General features: G+C 46.7%; 1 protein-coding gene across 4 annotated transcripts in view; it reads left to right on the forward strand.

Annotated features, from left to right (window-relative positions):
- LOC140904217 (uncharacterized) overlaps window positions 1-13662 on the forward strand; it is an 85592-nt gene extending 71930 nt beyond the window's left edge. Inside the window, exons 2-5 of one of the 4 annotated variants that reach the window (XM_073326623.2) lie at window positions 1686-1768; window positions 3693-3819; window positions 8357-8470; window positions 8828-13662. In XM_073326623.2, the coding sequence (XP_073182724.1) occupies window positions 1745-1768; window positions 3693-3819; window positions 8357-8470; window positions 8828-10455 (1893 nt within the window). In that variant the 5' untranslated portion in view covers window positions 1686-1744 and the 3' untranslated portion in view covers window positions 10456-13662. Of the gene's footprint in view, window positions 1-1685; window positions 1769-3692; window positions 3820-6107; window positions 6225-8356; window positions 8471-8827 lie in introns of those variants that run through there. The other 3 variants (XM_073326625.2, XM_073326627.2, XM_073326626.2) reach the window with 3 other exon arrangements.
- The last annotated feature ends 885 nt before the right edge of the window (window positions 13663-14547 follow it).

Raw genomic sequence — 14547 nt, forward strand, 5'->3', positions numbered from 1 at the left:
GCTTTTGCAAGAGCGAACACCTCATCTGCCAGTGTCACAGGCAGGATGGGCAAGAATGGTGTCTCTCGCCACTGTTTGCCGGAAGCTGGGAATGGGTGACAGGGGATGGATCACTTGATGATTACCTGTTCTGTTCATTCCCTCTGATGCACGTGGCATTGGCCACTGAGATAGATTGTTCTGACACAGTGGGCTGCTCTTAGATTTACAATCTCTATCAGGAGTCTCTACTCATTTGAACTCACTGGGGAGGCACAGAAAGAAACAAGGTGTGCTTAGGCAAGAAGGCCCAATCTCATAGCTCCCAGGGTCACGCTTTCCAAGAGCTAAAACTAGGCCCAGCCCATGAAAGGTGGCACTCCTAGGAGAGACTGTATAAAGGCTGGAGTATCAAACAACTTTATAACTCTGAGACAGCTGCCTTGGGGACAATGACAGGGAGAATCCCCCAAAGCGACTCCTTGGATTCTGTTCTTCTCTGTCCTTTGTTTCATAGAACTGTAAGGGACCTTGAAAGGTTACCTAGCCCAGTCCCCTGAACACAAGGCTGGACTAAATATTTAATCTAGACCATCCCTGACAGTTATTTGTCCAGCCTGCTCTTAAAAATCCCCAATGATGGAGATTCCACAACATCCCTAGATCATTTATTCCAGTGCTTAACCACTCTGACAGTTAGGAAGTTTTCCCTAATGTCCAATCTAAACCACCCTTGCTGTAATTTAAGCCCATTGCTTCTTGTCCTATCCGCAGGGGTTAAGAAGAACAATTTTTCTCCCTCCTTGTAATAACCATTTATTTACTTGAAAACTGTGATCATGTCCCCTCTGTCTTCTCTTCTCCAGACTAAACAAACCCAGTTTTGTCGATCTTCCCTCAAAGGTCATGTTTTCTAAACCTTTAATCATTTTTGTTGCTTTGCTCTGGAATTTCTCCCATTTGTTCACATCTTTCCTGAAATGTGGCACCCAGAACTGGACACAGTACTCCAGTTGAGGCCTAATCAACACGGAGTAGAGTGGAATAATTACTTCTCGTGTCTTGCTTACAACACTCCTGCTAATACTTTCCAGACTGATGTTTCCTTTTTTTTTTTTTGCAACAGTGACTTATATTTAGCTTATGATCCACTATGACACCCCAGATCCCTTTCCGCAGTACTCCTTCCTGGGTAGTCATTTCCCATTTTGAATGTGTGCAACTGATTTTTCCTTCCTAAGTGGAGTACTTTGCATTTCTCTTTATTGAATTTCATCCTACTTACTTCATACCATTTCTCCGGTTTGTCCAGATAATTTTGAATTTTAATCCTATCCTCCAAAGCACTTGCAACCCCTCCCAGCTTGGTATTGTCCACAGACTTAATAAGTTTCAGAGTAGCAGCTGTGTTAGTCTGTATCCGCAAAAAGAAAAGGAGTACTGTGGCACCTTAGAGACTAACAAATTTATTTGAGCATAAGTGTAACAGAGAGACTTTGTTACTGGCAGGGTTTCGCCCTGTCTCAGCGGGTTACACCCTGGTGGGAGGGGGCTAGGCCTGCACTGGAATAAGGTCACTCTGTGCTTCACAGTGTGGCAGAACCTAGAATGTCCATTAGCAGGGAAAAATCCTGGGGGGAATCGGCATGTGGAATGGACAAAAGCCCCGTCTGAATTCTCTCACATTGCCCTTCTCACCCTGTCAGGCTACAGAGTAACGTCCACGTTTCGCTCCAGATCATCCCATCCTCCCAGGGGGAAGGAAATGGCTGCAATGGAGCTGGCTCAGGTAAGAGATTATCAGGGAGCTGGTGGTGGGTTCTGCTTGGAGGGAGAGGAGCAGTACAGGCATAGGAGGGTGGGAGCTGCTAGAGGTGGTGGGAGGCAGGAAATATCTAGGGTGGAGAAAGGGAGGGGACAGGATGTGACAAACCTGCTGAGACTTGTGTAATGTAGGGTGTGATGGGTTGTCACCCCCAGGGTGCAGTCTGGGGTGCTTATGGGAACTGCTGTGCCTTCTAACCCTCAAGCTGGTCTGGCCCTTCTCACACTGCTTTGCTGGAGATTCAGCCAGCCTCTCCAGGACCTGTTATCACCCAACATGACAGCAGGTGGCACCATACACCTAACTAAGCTACCTGAGTGCTTTACCTAAGTCACTCAATGACAGATAGAAGACAACAGCCAATTTCCCAGCTCCCCAACTTTGCATACCTGCTGTAGTATAAATCCAGAATTATACCATCTTATAGTGCACAGGGATCTCTATAATGTAAGCTCAGTAAGATAGTTTGCCTTCCCCTTGATGTGGGAAAGATATGCACAACAAGCTTGTGCTAACCAAGCTGACATTTTCCCCAGACACTTCACTCAAAATACACTGGTTAAGATAAAGCATAACACAAGTTTTTATTAACTACAGAAAGATAGATTTTACGTGATTATTGTTAGAAGAAAAAAGGAGCAGATTGACCTGGAGGCGGATATGAGTACAGGCTTCTTTATTGCGATACCTGTTCCCCTCGACCCAATTATCGAGTAAGCGCTGGATTACTTACGTCACACTCCTTTTATCTAAATTAGTATGTAAATGCCTATATCTGTTACAACACCCCCAAAACCCTTATTAAGTAATAGAAACACCCATACTATTAGTATACCCACCCCTATCTATTATTCACAGCATTACGCATGTCATACAGGCATTTTTACCTTGAAAATACAGTTCTTTGCAATAATGTCTTGCCACAAATTTCCTTAATCAGCAGTTCTCAGAGGACGGAGGAAGGGGCAATGAGCAATTCTCAGGGGAGGGAGGAAGGGGCCATAAACCAGGGCTTGTTTATGTAGCTGGGAAAGGAAGGGAGGGAGAGATAACATTTATTTTACCTTCTTTCACATGAAGGGCATTCATTCCGACAACTAGATTTCTCATGCAGCTGCATCCTTATCAATTCTTACAAGCAACAGGGAAAGCAAAAATATGGCACCTTATTTATTAAGCAAAGAATTACTGCCTCCTTATGTCTTTGTCCCCTAATGCCATGTCAGCACATTAGCAGCTTCCCAGGTCTTTTACTTAACCCTAACATATCCCCAACAATTATAAGTGAGAGCAAAGAAATCAAAGTAGATTACTTAGCAAATAACCAAAAACTCAAACTAACTAAGCCTAACGTGCTAGATGGATAGAATCTGAATTCACAGTTTCTCACCCTGACTGATGATACAAGCAGTCCACCAAGTTTTCATACACAAGCTAGAAATCCCTTTACCCTGGGACCAGCACTTCCCCCAGTTCAGTCTTTCTTCCTTAGGTGTTTCCAGGAGTTCTCTTGTGTGGGGAATGAGGCCAAGAGATGATGTCACACCCCACCTTATGTACCTGTTCCATATGGCAGGACCCCTTTGTTCCAAACTCAGTTCCCAGGGAGCCACCAGCACGGTCCAGAGACAGCTCCATCTCCTCTATCAAGCTCTGACTAGTAGCTATGTGATAAATGTGAAGACCCTGCCTCCATCTGTCAGCTGGGAGACACAAAGGTTCTCTCTTTCTACCCTGTGAAGTATCCTGGCTGCTCTAAGCAAGATGGGGTGGGACTCTGTTAACATGTGCCTCCCGGAGCTTCCATTTACCTGGCGCTGCTGTTCCGTGAATAGTGGGGCTGTGAGTGGGGAAGCAAGTACTGAATGTGGGACTCTTGCTCTTTCAGGGGCCGGTGACTTTCGAGGAGGTGGCTGTGTATTTCACCAGGGAAGAGGGGGCTCTGCTGGACCCCACTCAGAGAGCCCTCTACAGAGATATCATGCAGGAGAACTATGAGACAGTGGTCTTGCTGGGTAAGGAGTCCTGTCCCCTGGGCTATTAGAAGCTGTGGGGTCTCTAAAGAACCTGAGTAGTAATAACTTTATACCTTTATTCCTCATACAAGTTTTGACAAGTGTCCTTGCCCCCCTTTTTTGCCTTATCTCCCACCCACTAGAAACTTTTTTGGACATGTGCCTTTTGGTACCATCAGTCATTTAAAAATTGCATTTTATATATCCTTATTGGACACATTAATAATGACATTAATAACTGTAGCTTTCATGTCTTTTCCTCATTTTAAGAGGAAAATATGCCACCTGTAGAATTCTAAATTGAGTAAATAGGTGTATGGCTCATGCATGGCTTGTGTGACAGTCAGATGAGCTCCTCTTTTGATAGGAGAGCGTATAATGTTGACATTCAGGACCCCATGGGTGAAGAGAGAACAGAGCTGTGGGAGGGGAGGAGAAGGGGGGGAGTAGATAGTTCTGGGGTGCTAGGAGATGGGGAAGGTGTGTGCAGGATTAGAGCTAAGAACCATCAGGGAGGGATGAGGTAGTGAGTGACGAGGAGGGAACACAAGAAGCTCCGAAGGTGCTGGAAGGTGGTGATGGCTGAGAGTAATGGGAAGAAGGGGAGAGGAGTGTGGAGGAAGGGCACCCAGGAAGTGGGCTGGTTGGGTCAGTGGGAGGGAGATTTTGGGATATAGAGCTGTGGGGGATCCCAGACCCCAAATCCCTACCCAAGCCTTGTTGGTTTAGAGCCTACACTCCAGTTTTATTTCTGTTCAGTTTCACTTCATTATACATTTTTTGCCCCAAATATTATTTTAACTCTTGACCTCCCTCTCTCATTACCCCCCTCCCCATATAACCTCCCCATCTCTATGCACAGCGACCCCGGCCACCGATCCTGAGTCCTTGCTGCATTCCTCCCTACCATAGCAGAGCCGCTACCCAGGCACAAATGGGCACGCTGATGATGTCACAGGGTGGTACTGTAGCCTGTACCTTTTTTACACCTATAAGATTACGTATTGGGGTACAACTTGCCCTTGTCCATGGCTACTCAAAGTTAATTAAGAAGATGGAATTTGGTGAAACAGACAGAAACTTGATTTAATACAGACGGTTATAATTGAAATCGTAGGCAAGGATCAATACACATAACGATTAGACTAAGATAAATATGGTAAAGAGGGTCTTGCCCTGGAGAGCAGGGGCAATGGCTTGCCCCATTCTGGCACTCCGGCCGGGGAGCAGGGTTAGGGGCTTGCCCCGCTCCACATGTGGTCTGGCTCCGCACAGCTCCTGGAAGCACCAGCATGTCCTCGCTCCAGCCTACACATAGGGGCAGCCAGGGGTCTCCACACACTGTGCCCACCCCAAGCACCACCTCCACAACTCCCATTGGTCGGGAACTGCGACCAATGGGAGCTGACTGGCCGACCCTCCGTGTAGGAGCTGGAGGGGGGAGATGCCGCTGCTTCCAGGAGCTGCTTCAGGAAAGCGCCAACAGGAGTCTGACCCCCTCCTGCTTCGCAACACCCTGCCCCAGCCCTGATCCCCCTCCCACCCGCCTAACCCCTCTGTCCCAGCGCGGAGCACCCTCTTGCACCCCTAACCCCACATCCTTAGCCCCACCCCAGGGACCGCATCCACCAGCCGGAGCTGTACCCCTCTCCAAACCCCAACCCCCTGTCCCAGCCCGGAACCCGCTCCCATACCCTGAACTCCTCATTTCTGGCTCTACCCCTGAGCCACACCCCCAGCCAGAGCTCTCACTCCCTCCCACACGCCAACCCCCAATTTCGTGAGCATTCGTGGCCTGCCATACAATTTCCACACCCAGATGTGGCCCTTGGGCCAAAAAGTTTGCCCACTCCTTGACTAGGTCATAGATCATAAAATCAAGTCGGGGTCAACAGGAGTGAGAATTTGGAGAGAGTCTTGTCCCCCCTCTCCCCATCTGCAGTAGCCGCAAGCTGTCTTCCCTCCAGGCTCCTTGGAGGGAAGCGTTGAAGCCAGAGGCTCAGTCTCTGGTGTTGAAGCTCCACGGCCCATCCTTGTGGAAGAGTGGGACCCCTTGGGGGTCTAGTGCACTCAAGGGGCAACTCCCAAGGACTGTTTAAAAGCCAGGGCATTGCACAGATCCTAAGGATCCATGTCAGCGTGCCTTACAGGGAAAAGATATAAAACAAGAAAGGGATCTGAATGCGTATTTACCATCGCCCACTCATCAGTCCTCGTGGGAATCCCTGATCCATTCCAAAGTGTATTAAAATCTTCCTTAAAGGCTTACCTCTTGGTTTTCAGGTCGTGATCATTTTGTTAGAGGGCTTTCCCTTCAGCCTCCCACTTTCTTGGTTCTTGTCACGCAGACAGCAATCAGCAAATGACCAGAAGTCCGAAGTGCAGATTATGCAAGGTTTATTGGGGTTAGTTTCTAAGCAATACTCCATATTTGGAATACTCCATATTCCAAAGCCCTTCACACCGCTTGGGTTTATGTCTATATGCCTAAAGAGTCTGTTCCCCATTGTTCCCTTTCCAGCTCTGATGCCACAGAGCATTCACCCCGTGTATCCCTTCCCAGCTCTGACACTGCAGAGCGTTTACCCTGTGTCCCTCTTCCCAGCTCTGATGCCGCAGAGCTTTGCTTGTGTCCCTGTTCCCTCCCTTAACAAACATGATTCCAATTTCCCTTTCCCCTCCAGTTCATATAGTAATATTCTCATCTATATCTTAACCAATCATTGTACTGAAATTTAACTAACCAATCCTAACATATTGTAATATAATTCTCTAACCAATTATATCCCACTAGCCTAATTAACTTACACCTAGCAAAATTAATTATACAGCAGACAGAAACAATTAGAGAACCAGACAGGTTAACAATAGAAAAGTGTGGGACATAAATATAAAGCAATACAGAAATGAGGGTTTCACAACCAGAACCATTAATAAGTGATTTCTTGCCAGACAGGATGCTATCAAACGAAGTTTTCTTTAACCATTTTAAGATCCGTTTCTTTATCTGGTGGTGATGGGAACTATTAGGACAGGATCGTCTAACAACCCAATACCACCCTATTTCAATGTGACTGGTTTGGGATGTAATGATGTGACTGTGTGCTTCTCAGATTATGGCTGCCCCTGCTGCTTAGCCAAAGGCCTTCGCCTAAGAGCAAGGCCTCAGACTATCCTAGTGAGAGAATCATAGAATCATAGAATATCAGGGTTGGAAGGGACCCCAGAAGGTCATCTAGTCCAACCCCCTGCTCGAAGCAGGACCAATTCCCAGTTAAATCATCCCAGCCAGGGCTTTGTTAAGCCTGACCCTAAAAACCTCTAAGGAAGGAGATTCTACCACCTCCCTAGGTAACGCATTCCAGTGTTTCACCACCCTCTTAGTGAAAAAGTTTTTCCTAATATCCAATCTAAACCTTCCCCACTGCAACTTGAGACCATTACTCCTCGTTCTGTCATCTGGTACCACTGAGAACAGTCTAGATCCACCCTCTTCGGAACCCCCTTTCAGGTAGTTGAAAGCAGCTATCAAATCCCCCCTCATTCTTCTCTTCTGCAGGCTAAACAATCCCAGCTCCCTCAGCCTCTCCTCATAACTCATGTGTTCCAGTCCCCTAATCATTTTTGTTGCCCTTCGCTGGACTCTCTCCAATTTATCCATATCCTTCTTGAAGTGTGGGGCCCAAAACTGGACACAGTACTCCAGATGAGGCCTCACCAATGTCGAATAGAGGGGAACGATCACGTCCCTCGATCTGCTCGCTATGCCCCTACTTATACATCCCAAAATGCCATTGGCCTTCTTGGCAACAAGGGCACACTGCTGACTCATATCCAGCTTCTTGTCCACTGTCACCCCTAGGTCCTTTTCCGCAGAACTGCTGCCTAGCCATTCGGTCCCTAGTCTGTAGCTGTGCATTGGGTTCTTCCGTCCTAAGTGCAGGACCCTGCACTTATCCTTATTGAACCTCATCAGATTTCTTTTGGCCCAATCCTCCAATTTGTCTAGGTCTTTCTGTATCCTATCCCTCCCCTCAAGCGTATCTACCACTCCTCCCAGTTTAGTATCAGTATTTAGTATTTAGTAGAAGGCCCATACACAAGCAGACTGATTTTGATTCTTTGTTTTTATACCCCTGTAACTTGCTAAGTGATAAAAATACATCTAAGTTCTTAAAGTGTAGGCTTTACAGGCAGGCCTGAATATCTATATTCTCACAGTGGGTTCTATCCCTTCCCCCATTCTGTGTCTGTCTTGTCTATTTAGATTGTAAATTCTTCCAGGAATAGGCCGTCTACTATTCTGTGTTTGTACTGTGCCTAGCAGAATGGGGACCCACTTTTAGTTGGTTCTTAGGCACTAAGATAATGAATATGATTTATAATAATAATAACTCTCCTGACACTTTGAGCCAAGGAAGCTGGCCTTGGGATGTTACTGCTTAAAAATGAGCTGGTCTTAAAACCAAGGAATATTCTTTGTGACAAGTATCTGACAAATTCCACTGACCTTCCTTGTTTTCTTTGCCTTGAGTAGGGTTTCCAATTTCCAAACCTGATGTGATCTCACAGCTGGAACAAGGGGAAGAGCCATGGGTCCCAGACCTCCACGGCTCTGAGAAAGAAGTGCTCCTGAGAGCTGCCTGCGCAGGTGAGGAATTGGTTAAACCAACCCAAAAACTGTCCGTGAATACTTGGGATGCCCTACAAAGATCTTGTGAGCTCTCCAAGTTCAGGATTGTTCCCTGCAGATGTGGAATCATTAGGCAGAGGTCACTTATGGCTTCCCACCTATACTTTGACAACTGGCAGCAGGTCCCTCCCCAATGTAGCTTTCCCCTGAGTGTTCTGGTGAGATGCGGACCAAAGGTAATCCCTTCCTCTCTCCTCTGGGGAAAGGTTTGGGAAAAATCAGCTCCAGATAGGTTTGATCTCTCCCGCATATATTTTGGTTTGTTCATCCCTTTTTCCATACCTTTCTCTGAGATTTTCTTTCTCTTCGGTGCAGGGAGTGACCTATGTCTGTATTCTCTCTGTCTCCCATCAGGTGATGGGATGGTGAGTGAGAATGAGGAGGAGAAACCCCAGCAGGAAGATGCTGACCAAGTAGAACCACATTTGACATTCTCAGGAAGATCCAAAGGGAATGTTTCCGGGAGTTGTGGACTCCCAGAAAAAGAAAAAGCGTGTGAGACTCGGCAGAGGCCAGAGGAAAACTTCACTTGCCACTCAGACCTTATTACACACAAGAGAATCAACTTGGAAGAGACACGTTACACATGCCATGAGTGTGGGAAAAGCTTCAATGGGAGTTCACACCTTATCACACACCAGAGAATGCACAGAGGAGAGAAACCCTACACCTGCTCTGAGTGCGGGAAAAGCTTCAGTCGGAGTTCAGCCCTTATCACACATTGGAGAACCCACACTGGAGAGAAACCCTACACCTGCTCTGAGTGCGGGAAAAGCTTCAATCGAAGCTCTGCCCTTATCACACATCGGAGAATCCACACGGGTGAGAAACCTTATGGATGTTCTGAGTGTGGGAAACACTTCATTGATAGTTCAACCCTCATCTCGCATCAGCGAATCCACACAGGAGAGAGGCCCTACACATGCTCTGAGTGTGGGAAAAGCTTTAGTCGGCACTCACACCTTATCACACATCGTAGAATCCACACAGGAGAGACGCCCTTCTCGTGCTCTGAGTGTGGGAAAAGCTTTAATCAGCACTCACACCTTATCACACATCTTCGAATCCACACAGGAGAGAGAGCCTACACGTGCGCTGAGTGCGGGAAACACTTCAATCGGAACTCAAACCTTATCACACATCGTAGAATCCACACGGGAGAGACACCCTACACGTGCTCTGAGTGTGGGAAAAGCTTCAGTCGGAGCTCACACCTTATCACACATCAGACAGTCCACACGGGTGAGAAACCTTATGGATGCTCTGAGTGTGGGAAACGCTTCATTGATAGTTCAGCCCTCATCTCACATCAGCGAATCCACACAGGAGAGATGCCCTACACATGCTCCGAGTGTGGGAAAAGCTTTCATCAGAACTCTGCCCTTATCACACATAGGAGAATCCACACAGGTGAGAAACCTTATGGATGCTCTGAGTGTGGGAAACGCTTCAATCGGAGCTCACACCTTATCACACATAGGAGAATCCACACAGGTGAGAGACCTTATGGATGCTCTGAGTGTGGGAAATGCTTCATTGATAGTTCAGCCCTCATCTCACATCAGCGAATCCACACAGGGGAGATGCCCTACACGTGCTCTGAGTGTGGGAAAAGCTTCAGTCAGCACTCACACCTTGTCAGACATTGGAGAATCCACACAGGAGAGAAACCCTACACGTGCTCTGAGTGCGGGAAATGCTTTAATCGGAGCTCACAGCTTATCACACATCAGCGAATCCACACAGGGGAGATGCCCTACACGTGCTCTGAATGTGGAAAAAGCTTCAATCAGAGCGCAAATCTTATATCACATCGTAGAATCCACACAGGAGACACACCGTACACATGCTCTGAGTGTGGGAAAAACTTCAATCAGAGTTCAAACCTTATTAGACATCAGAAAATCCACATGAGAGAGAACTGTAATAAATGTCTTGACTAGGGCTGGCCAAAGATTTTTTTTTTTAATCACATTTGCTAATTGCCACATAGTGATCTTTCAACCGTCTTCACCATGGTTTCTCAGCTCCCCCCAGATGAGTTGCCTGCTTCTGCTTTTTGCAGCTCATCCTTCTTTGGGGTCAGTCCTCTGATCTTTTCTATTGAGTTGTAGGAAAGTGTGTCATAGAATCATACAATATTATGGTTGGAAGAGACCTCAGGAGGTCATCTAGTCCAATCCCCTGCTCAAAGCAGATGCAACACCCACTAAATCATCCCAGCCAAGGCTTTGTCAAGCCGGGCCTTAAAAACCTCTAAGAATGGAGATTCCACCACCTCCCTAGGTAACCCATTCCAGTGCTTCACCACCCTTCTAGTGAAATAGTGTTTCCTAATATCCAATCTAGACCTCCTCCACTGCAACTTGAGACCATTGCTCCTTGTTCTGTCATCTGCCACCACTGAGAACAGCCTAGCTCCATCCTCTTTGGAACCACCCTTCAGGTAGTTGAAGGCTGTTATCAAATGCCCCCTCACTCTTCTCTTCTGCAGACTAAATAACCCCAGTTCCGTCACCCTCTCCTCGTAAGTCATGTGCCCCAGCCCCCTAATGATTTTCTTTGCCCGCCGCTGGACTTTCTCTAATTTGTCCACATCCCATCTGTAGTGGGGGGGACCAAAACTCGATGCAATACTCCAGGTGTGGCCTCACCAGTGCCGAATGGAGGGGGATAATCACTTCCCTCGACCTGCTGGCAATGCTCATACTAATACAGTCCAATATGCCATTGACCATCTTGGCAACGAGGGCACACTGTTGACTCATACCCAGCTTCTCATCCACTGTAATCCCCAGATCCTTTTCTGCAGAAGTGCTGCTTAGCCAGTCGGTCCGCAGCCTGTAGCAATGCATAAGATTCTTCCTTCCTAAGGGCAGGACTCTGCACTTGTCCTTGTTGGATCCTCATCAGATTTCTTTTGGCCCAATTCTCTAATTTGTCTCGGTCACTCTGAACCCTATCCCTACCCTCCAGCATATCTACCTCTCTCTCCCCATTTTGTCATCTGCGAACTTGCTGAGGGTGCAATTAATCCCATCATCCACATCATTAATAAAGATGTTGAACAAAACTGGCCCTAGGACTGACCCCTGGGGCACTCTGCCTGATACCAGCTGCCAACTAGACATGGAGCCATTGATCACTACCTGTTGAGCCCGACAATCTAGCCAGCTTTCTATCCACCTTATAGTCCATTCATCCAATCCATACTTTTTTAACTTGCTGGCAAGAACACTGTGGGGGACCGTATCAAAAGCTTTGCTAAAGTAAAGATATATCATCTCCACCACTTTCCCCATGTCCACAGAGCCAGTTATCTCATCATAGAGGACCCTCCAGCACGGACCATTCTTCAGCTCTAGGTGGGAGAGAGAGGTTTGATTCCCAACAAGCTACACTGAGGCAAAAACTAACCGTGCCGTACATCCACTAGGACTGTACATGGCGTTGGCTGCTCACGTTAGTGATCTTGGTGTAAAAAGACAATTATAGTTGTAGAGCAGATGCAGCTGAGGTGCAGTGGTTGGCAGTAGCTTTCCCCGTGACCTAACCTAAACTCCATCACTTTTCCTAGTCTAAACAAACCCTGAGCATCCCAGTTATACTGTTCTCCCATTTCAAATCAATTGTTGGTCATCAAGTTCCCCCTTTGGGAACAAATGGTTTCATTCCCAGTTGCTCTGATGTTGCTTCAGGTTGTGCTGGAGAGCAGATACTTTTACTACCATTTTCCTCCCTTAAAATATATTGAACTGTAACAAAGAGCAGGAACATTGCAGAGATAGCGAAAAGTGTCATTTCACCCTTTGTAACCACAGAAGAAGATAGGGTAAGTCAGAGGGATTCCCTTATTCCTCATCACCATCTCAATCCCCCCTATTGTTCAATTGGTTAGGTCAATATTTTCTCTAAAGGGCTGGGAAGAGGATTCCCTAGTAAATGACTTGTAACTAAGCAAAATACCCATGCATTTGCCTCCCAAAGCAGTTGTGGCCCAGGCCCTGCAGGAGGTCTCTCCTGAAGATCTCTCCTTCATAATCAGATGTATGTTCACTATTATTTGGGAAATGCAATCCCTATCATGGTAGAGATGGGAAAGATGGAAGTGACCTTTCTGTTCAGCTCACTCCTGGGAGATGCTGCAAACGTGTAGAAATGAAGTCCATGTTGAATGTGATAGAGCTGCAGAAAGATGCGTATTTTGAATAGATACCTGACATTTGGTGTCTTACAGGGATTCTAAGGCGCACCTGCATTTAGTTCCTATTTTAAATCTGTGCCACCAGATTAAGGAAGTAAAAGGGCATACCTGGGGAAGTTATACCTCACTATTGCTACTGATATGTTGTGTGGTTGGTGAAGAATTCTACGCCAGAGAAGTGTAAAATTACTCCAAGTAAGGTCAAAGATTTGACAAGAACTCAGATAGAAATTGCAGATACTAGTGGTTGATTTTCACCCTAGAGATGGACGCTATGGTGACCTGTGGCCCAGTGAAACTGTTTTGAGAATGCTGCTCCCTAGTGAAGTGGCATTGATCGCACTTCTAAAAGATGCCAGGATGCAATTGGGAACAACTGTCTTTTATTCTTTGGATCCAAAGTTTCCTGAAGCACAGAGAGAAACAGCTGATTCCTTCAGAGCCATCCCATGCCTATGGGTTCCAATCTGGCTGCCTCACTGGACAAGAAGCACTTCCATGCTGGGGAAATCATGGTAGCTAATGAGGGAATGTGTCAGATTCCAAGTTCAGACAGCAGGATACATGACTGCTGAGTCCCGAGTCTGTGGTTTGGTCTCTTCGTTTTGCTCTAGAGTCTAATGCATGTGTCTCACTTTTCCGCCTCCTGCTACTCTGGAAGATTAGAAAGTGTGAAAGTAGAGCACAGGTGGCTTTTTCTCATGATGGCAACCTTCCCACGTTGTGTGAGACCCCTTCCACCCACACTTCTGGGAGAAGACCCAGGGAGAAATGAACTCACAGAAATGGAAGGTTCCTAGGTTACTGTAGAATGTGACTTCACACAAAGCTCACTGGGTGGAAATGGGAAATAAGAGAAAACTGCCCTATAAGTTTATATTTTGTAATCTTTGAATAAGTTGTTACCAGCGACAATGAAATTAAACATGAAGTTAGTGTAATGTAAGAGGCTGATTATGTGATCACTTTCAGTATTACAATATAATGCAGGTTTTCTTCTAGTTCTCTCCCTGCCCCCCCCCCCACACACACACTATATCGGAAATGGTGACTAATCCGGAAATTAAAACCTCACTCCAAAGGAATTAGAGTGGGAATATGTGAGAGAAATAGCATATATGAGAATAGAGACCCGGTATAGATGGTAATTATTTCTATTTCAAATGGAAATTCAAATTGATAACTTTTAAAATAAATCTTCTGTTAGGAGGAAAATTGCTCAAGACAAGATGTGTAACCTTTTACCCAGTGTGACGAAGTTCCTGCTCTACCTTGGTGGGTCTTGCGCTTATTGGCGGATTTGCTTGCCTTGGAGCTTCACGGCAGCCCTCAGCTTGGCCGTTTTTCTGAACCCACAGTCCAGGTCGACGACTCCTGTGTCTGACCAGGAGTTGGGAGGATTTGGGGGGAACCCGGGCCCGCCCTCTACTCCGGGTTCCAGCCCAGGGCCCTGTGGAATGCAGCTGTGGAGTGCCTCCTGGAACAGCTGTGCGACAGTGACAACTCCCTGGGGTACTTCCCCATGGCCTCCTCCCAACACCTTCTTTATCTTCACCATAGGACCTTCCTCCTGGTGTCTGATAATGCTTGTACACCTCAGTCCTCCAACAGTCCATGTTCTCACTCTCAGCTCCTCGCACACACACACCACAAACTGAAGTGAGCTCCTTTTTAAAACCCGGGTGCCCTGATTAGCCTGCCTTAATTGGTTCTAGCAGCTTCTTGATTGGCTGCACGTGTTCTAATCAGCCTGTCTTAATTGTCTCCAGAAGGTTCCTGATTGTTCTGCAACCTTCCCTGTTAAGGAGCCGGAATCGTTCTTCACTCGCTC

Source organism: Lepidochelys kempii, chromosome 28 (assembly GCF_965140285.1).
Source record: "Lepidochelys kempii isolate rLepKem1 chromosome 28, rLepKem1.hap1, whole genome shotgun sequence".
Classification (NCBI taxonomy): domain Eukaryota; kingdom Metazoa; phylum Chordata; order Testudines; family Cheloniidae; genus Lepidochelys; species Lepidochelys kempii.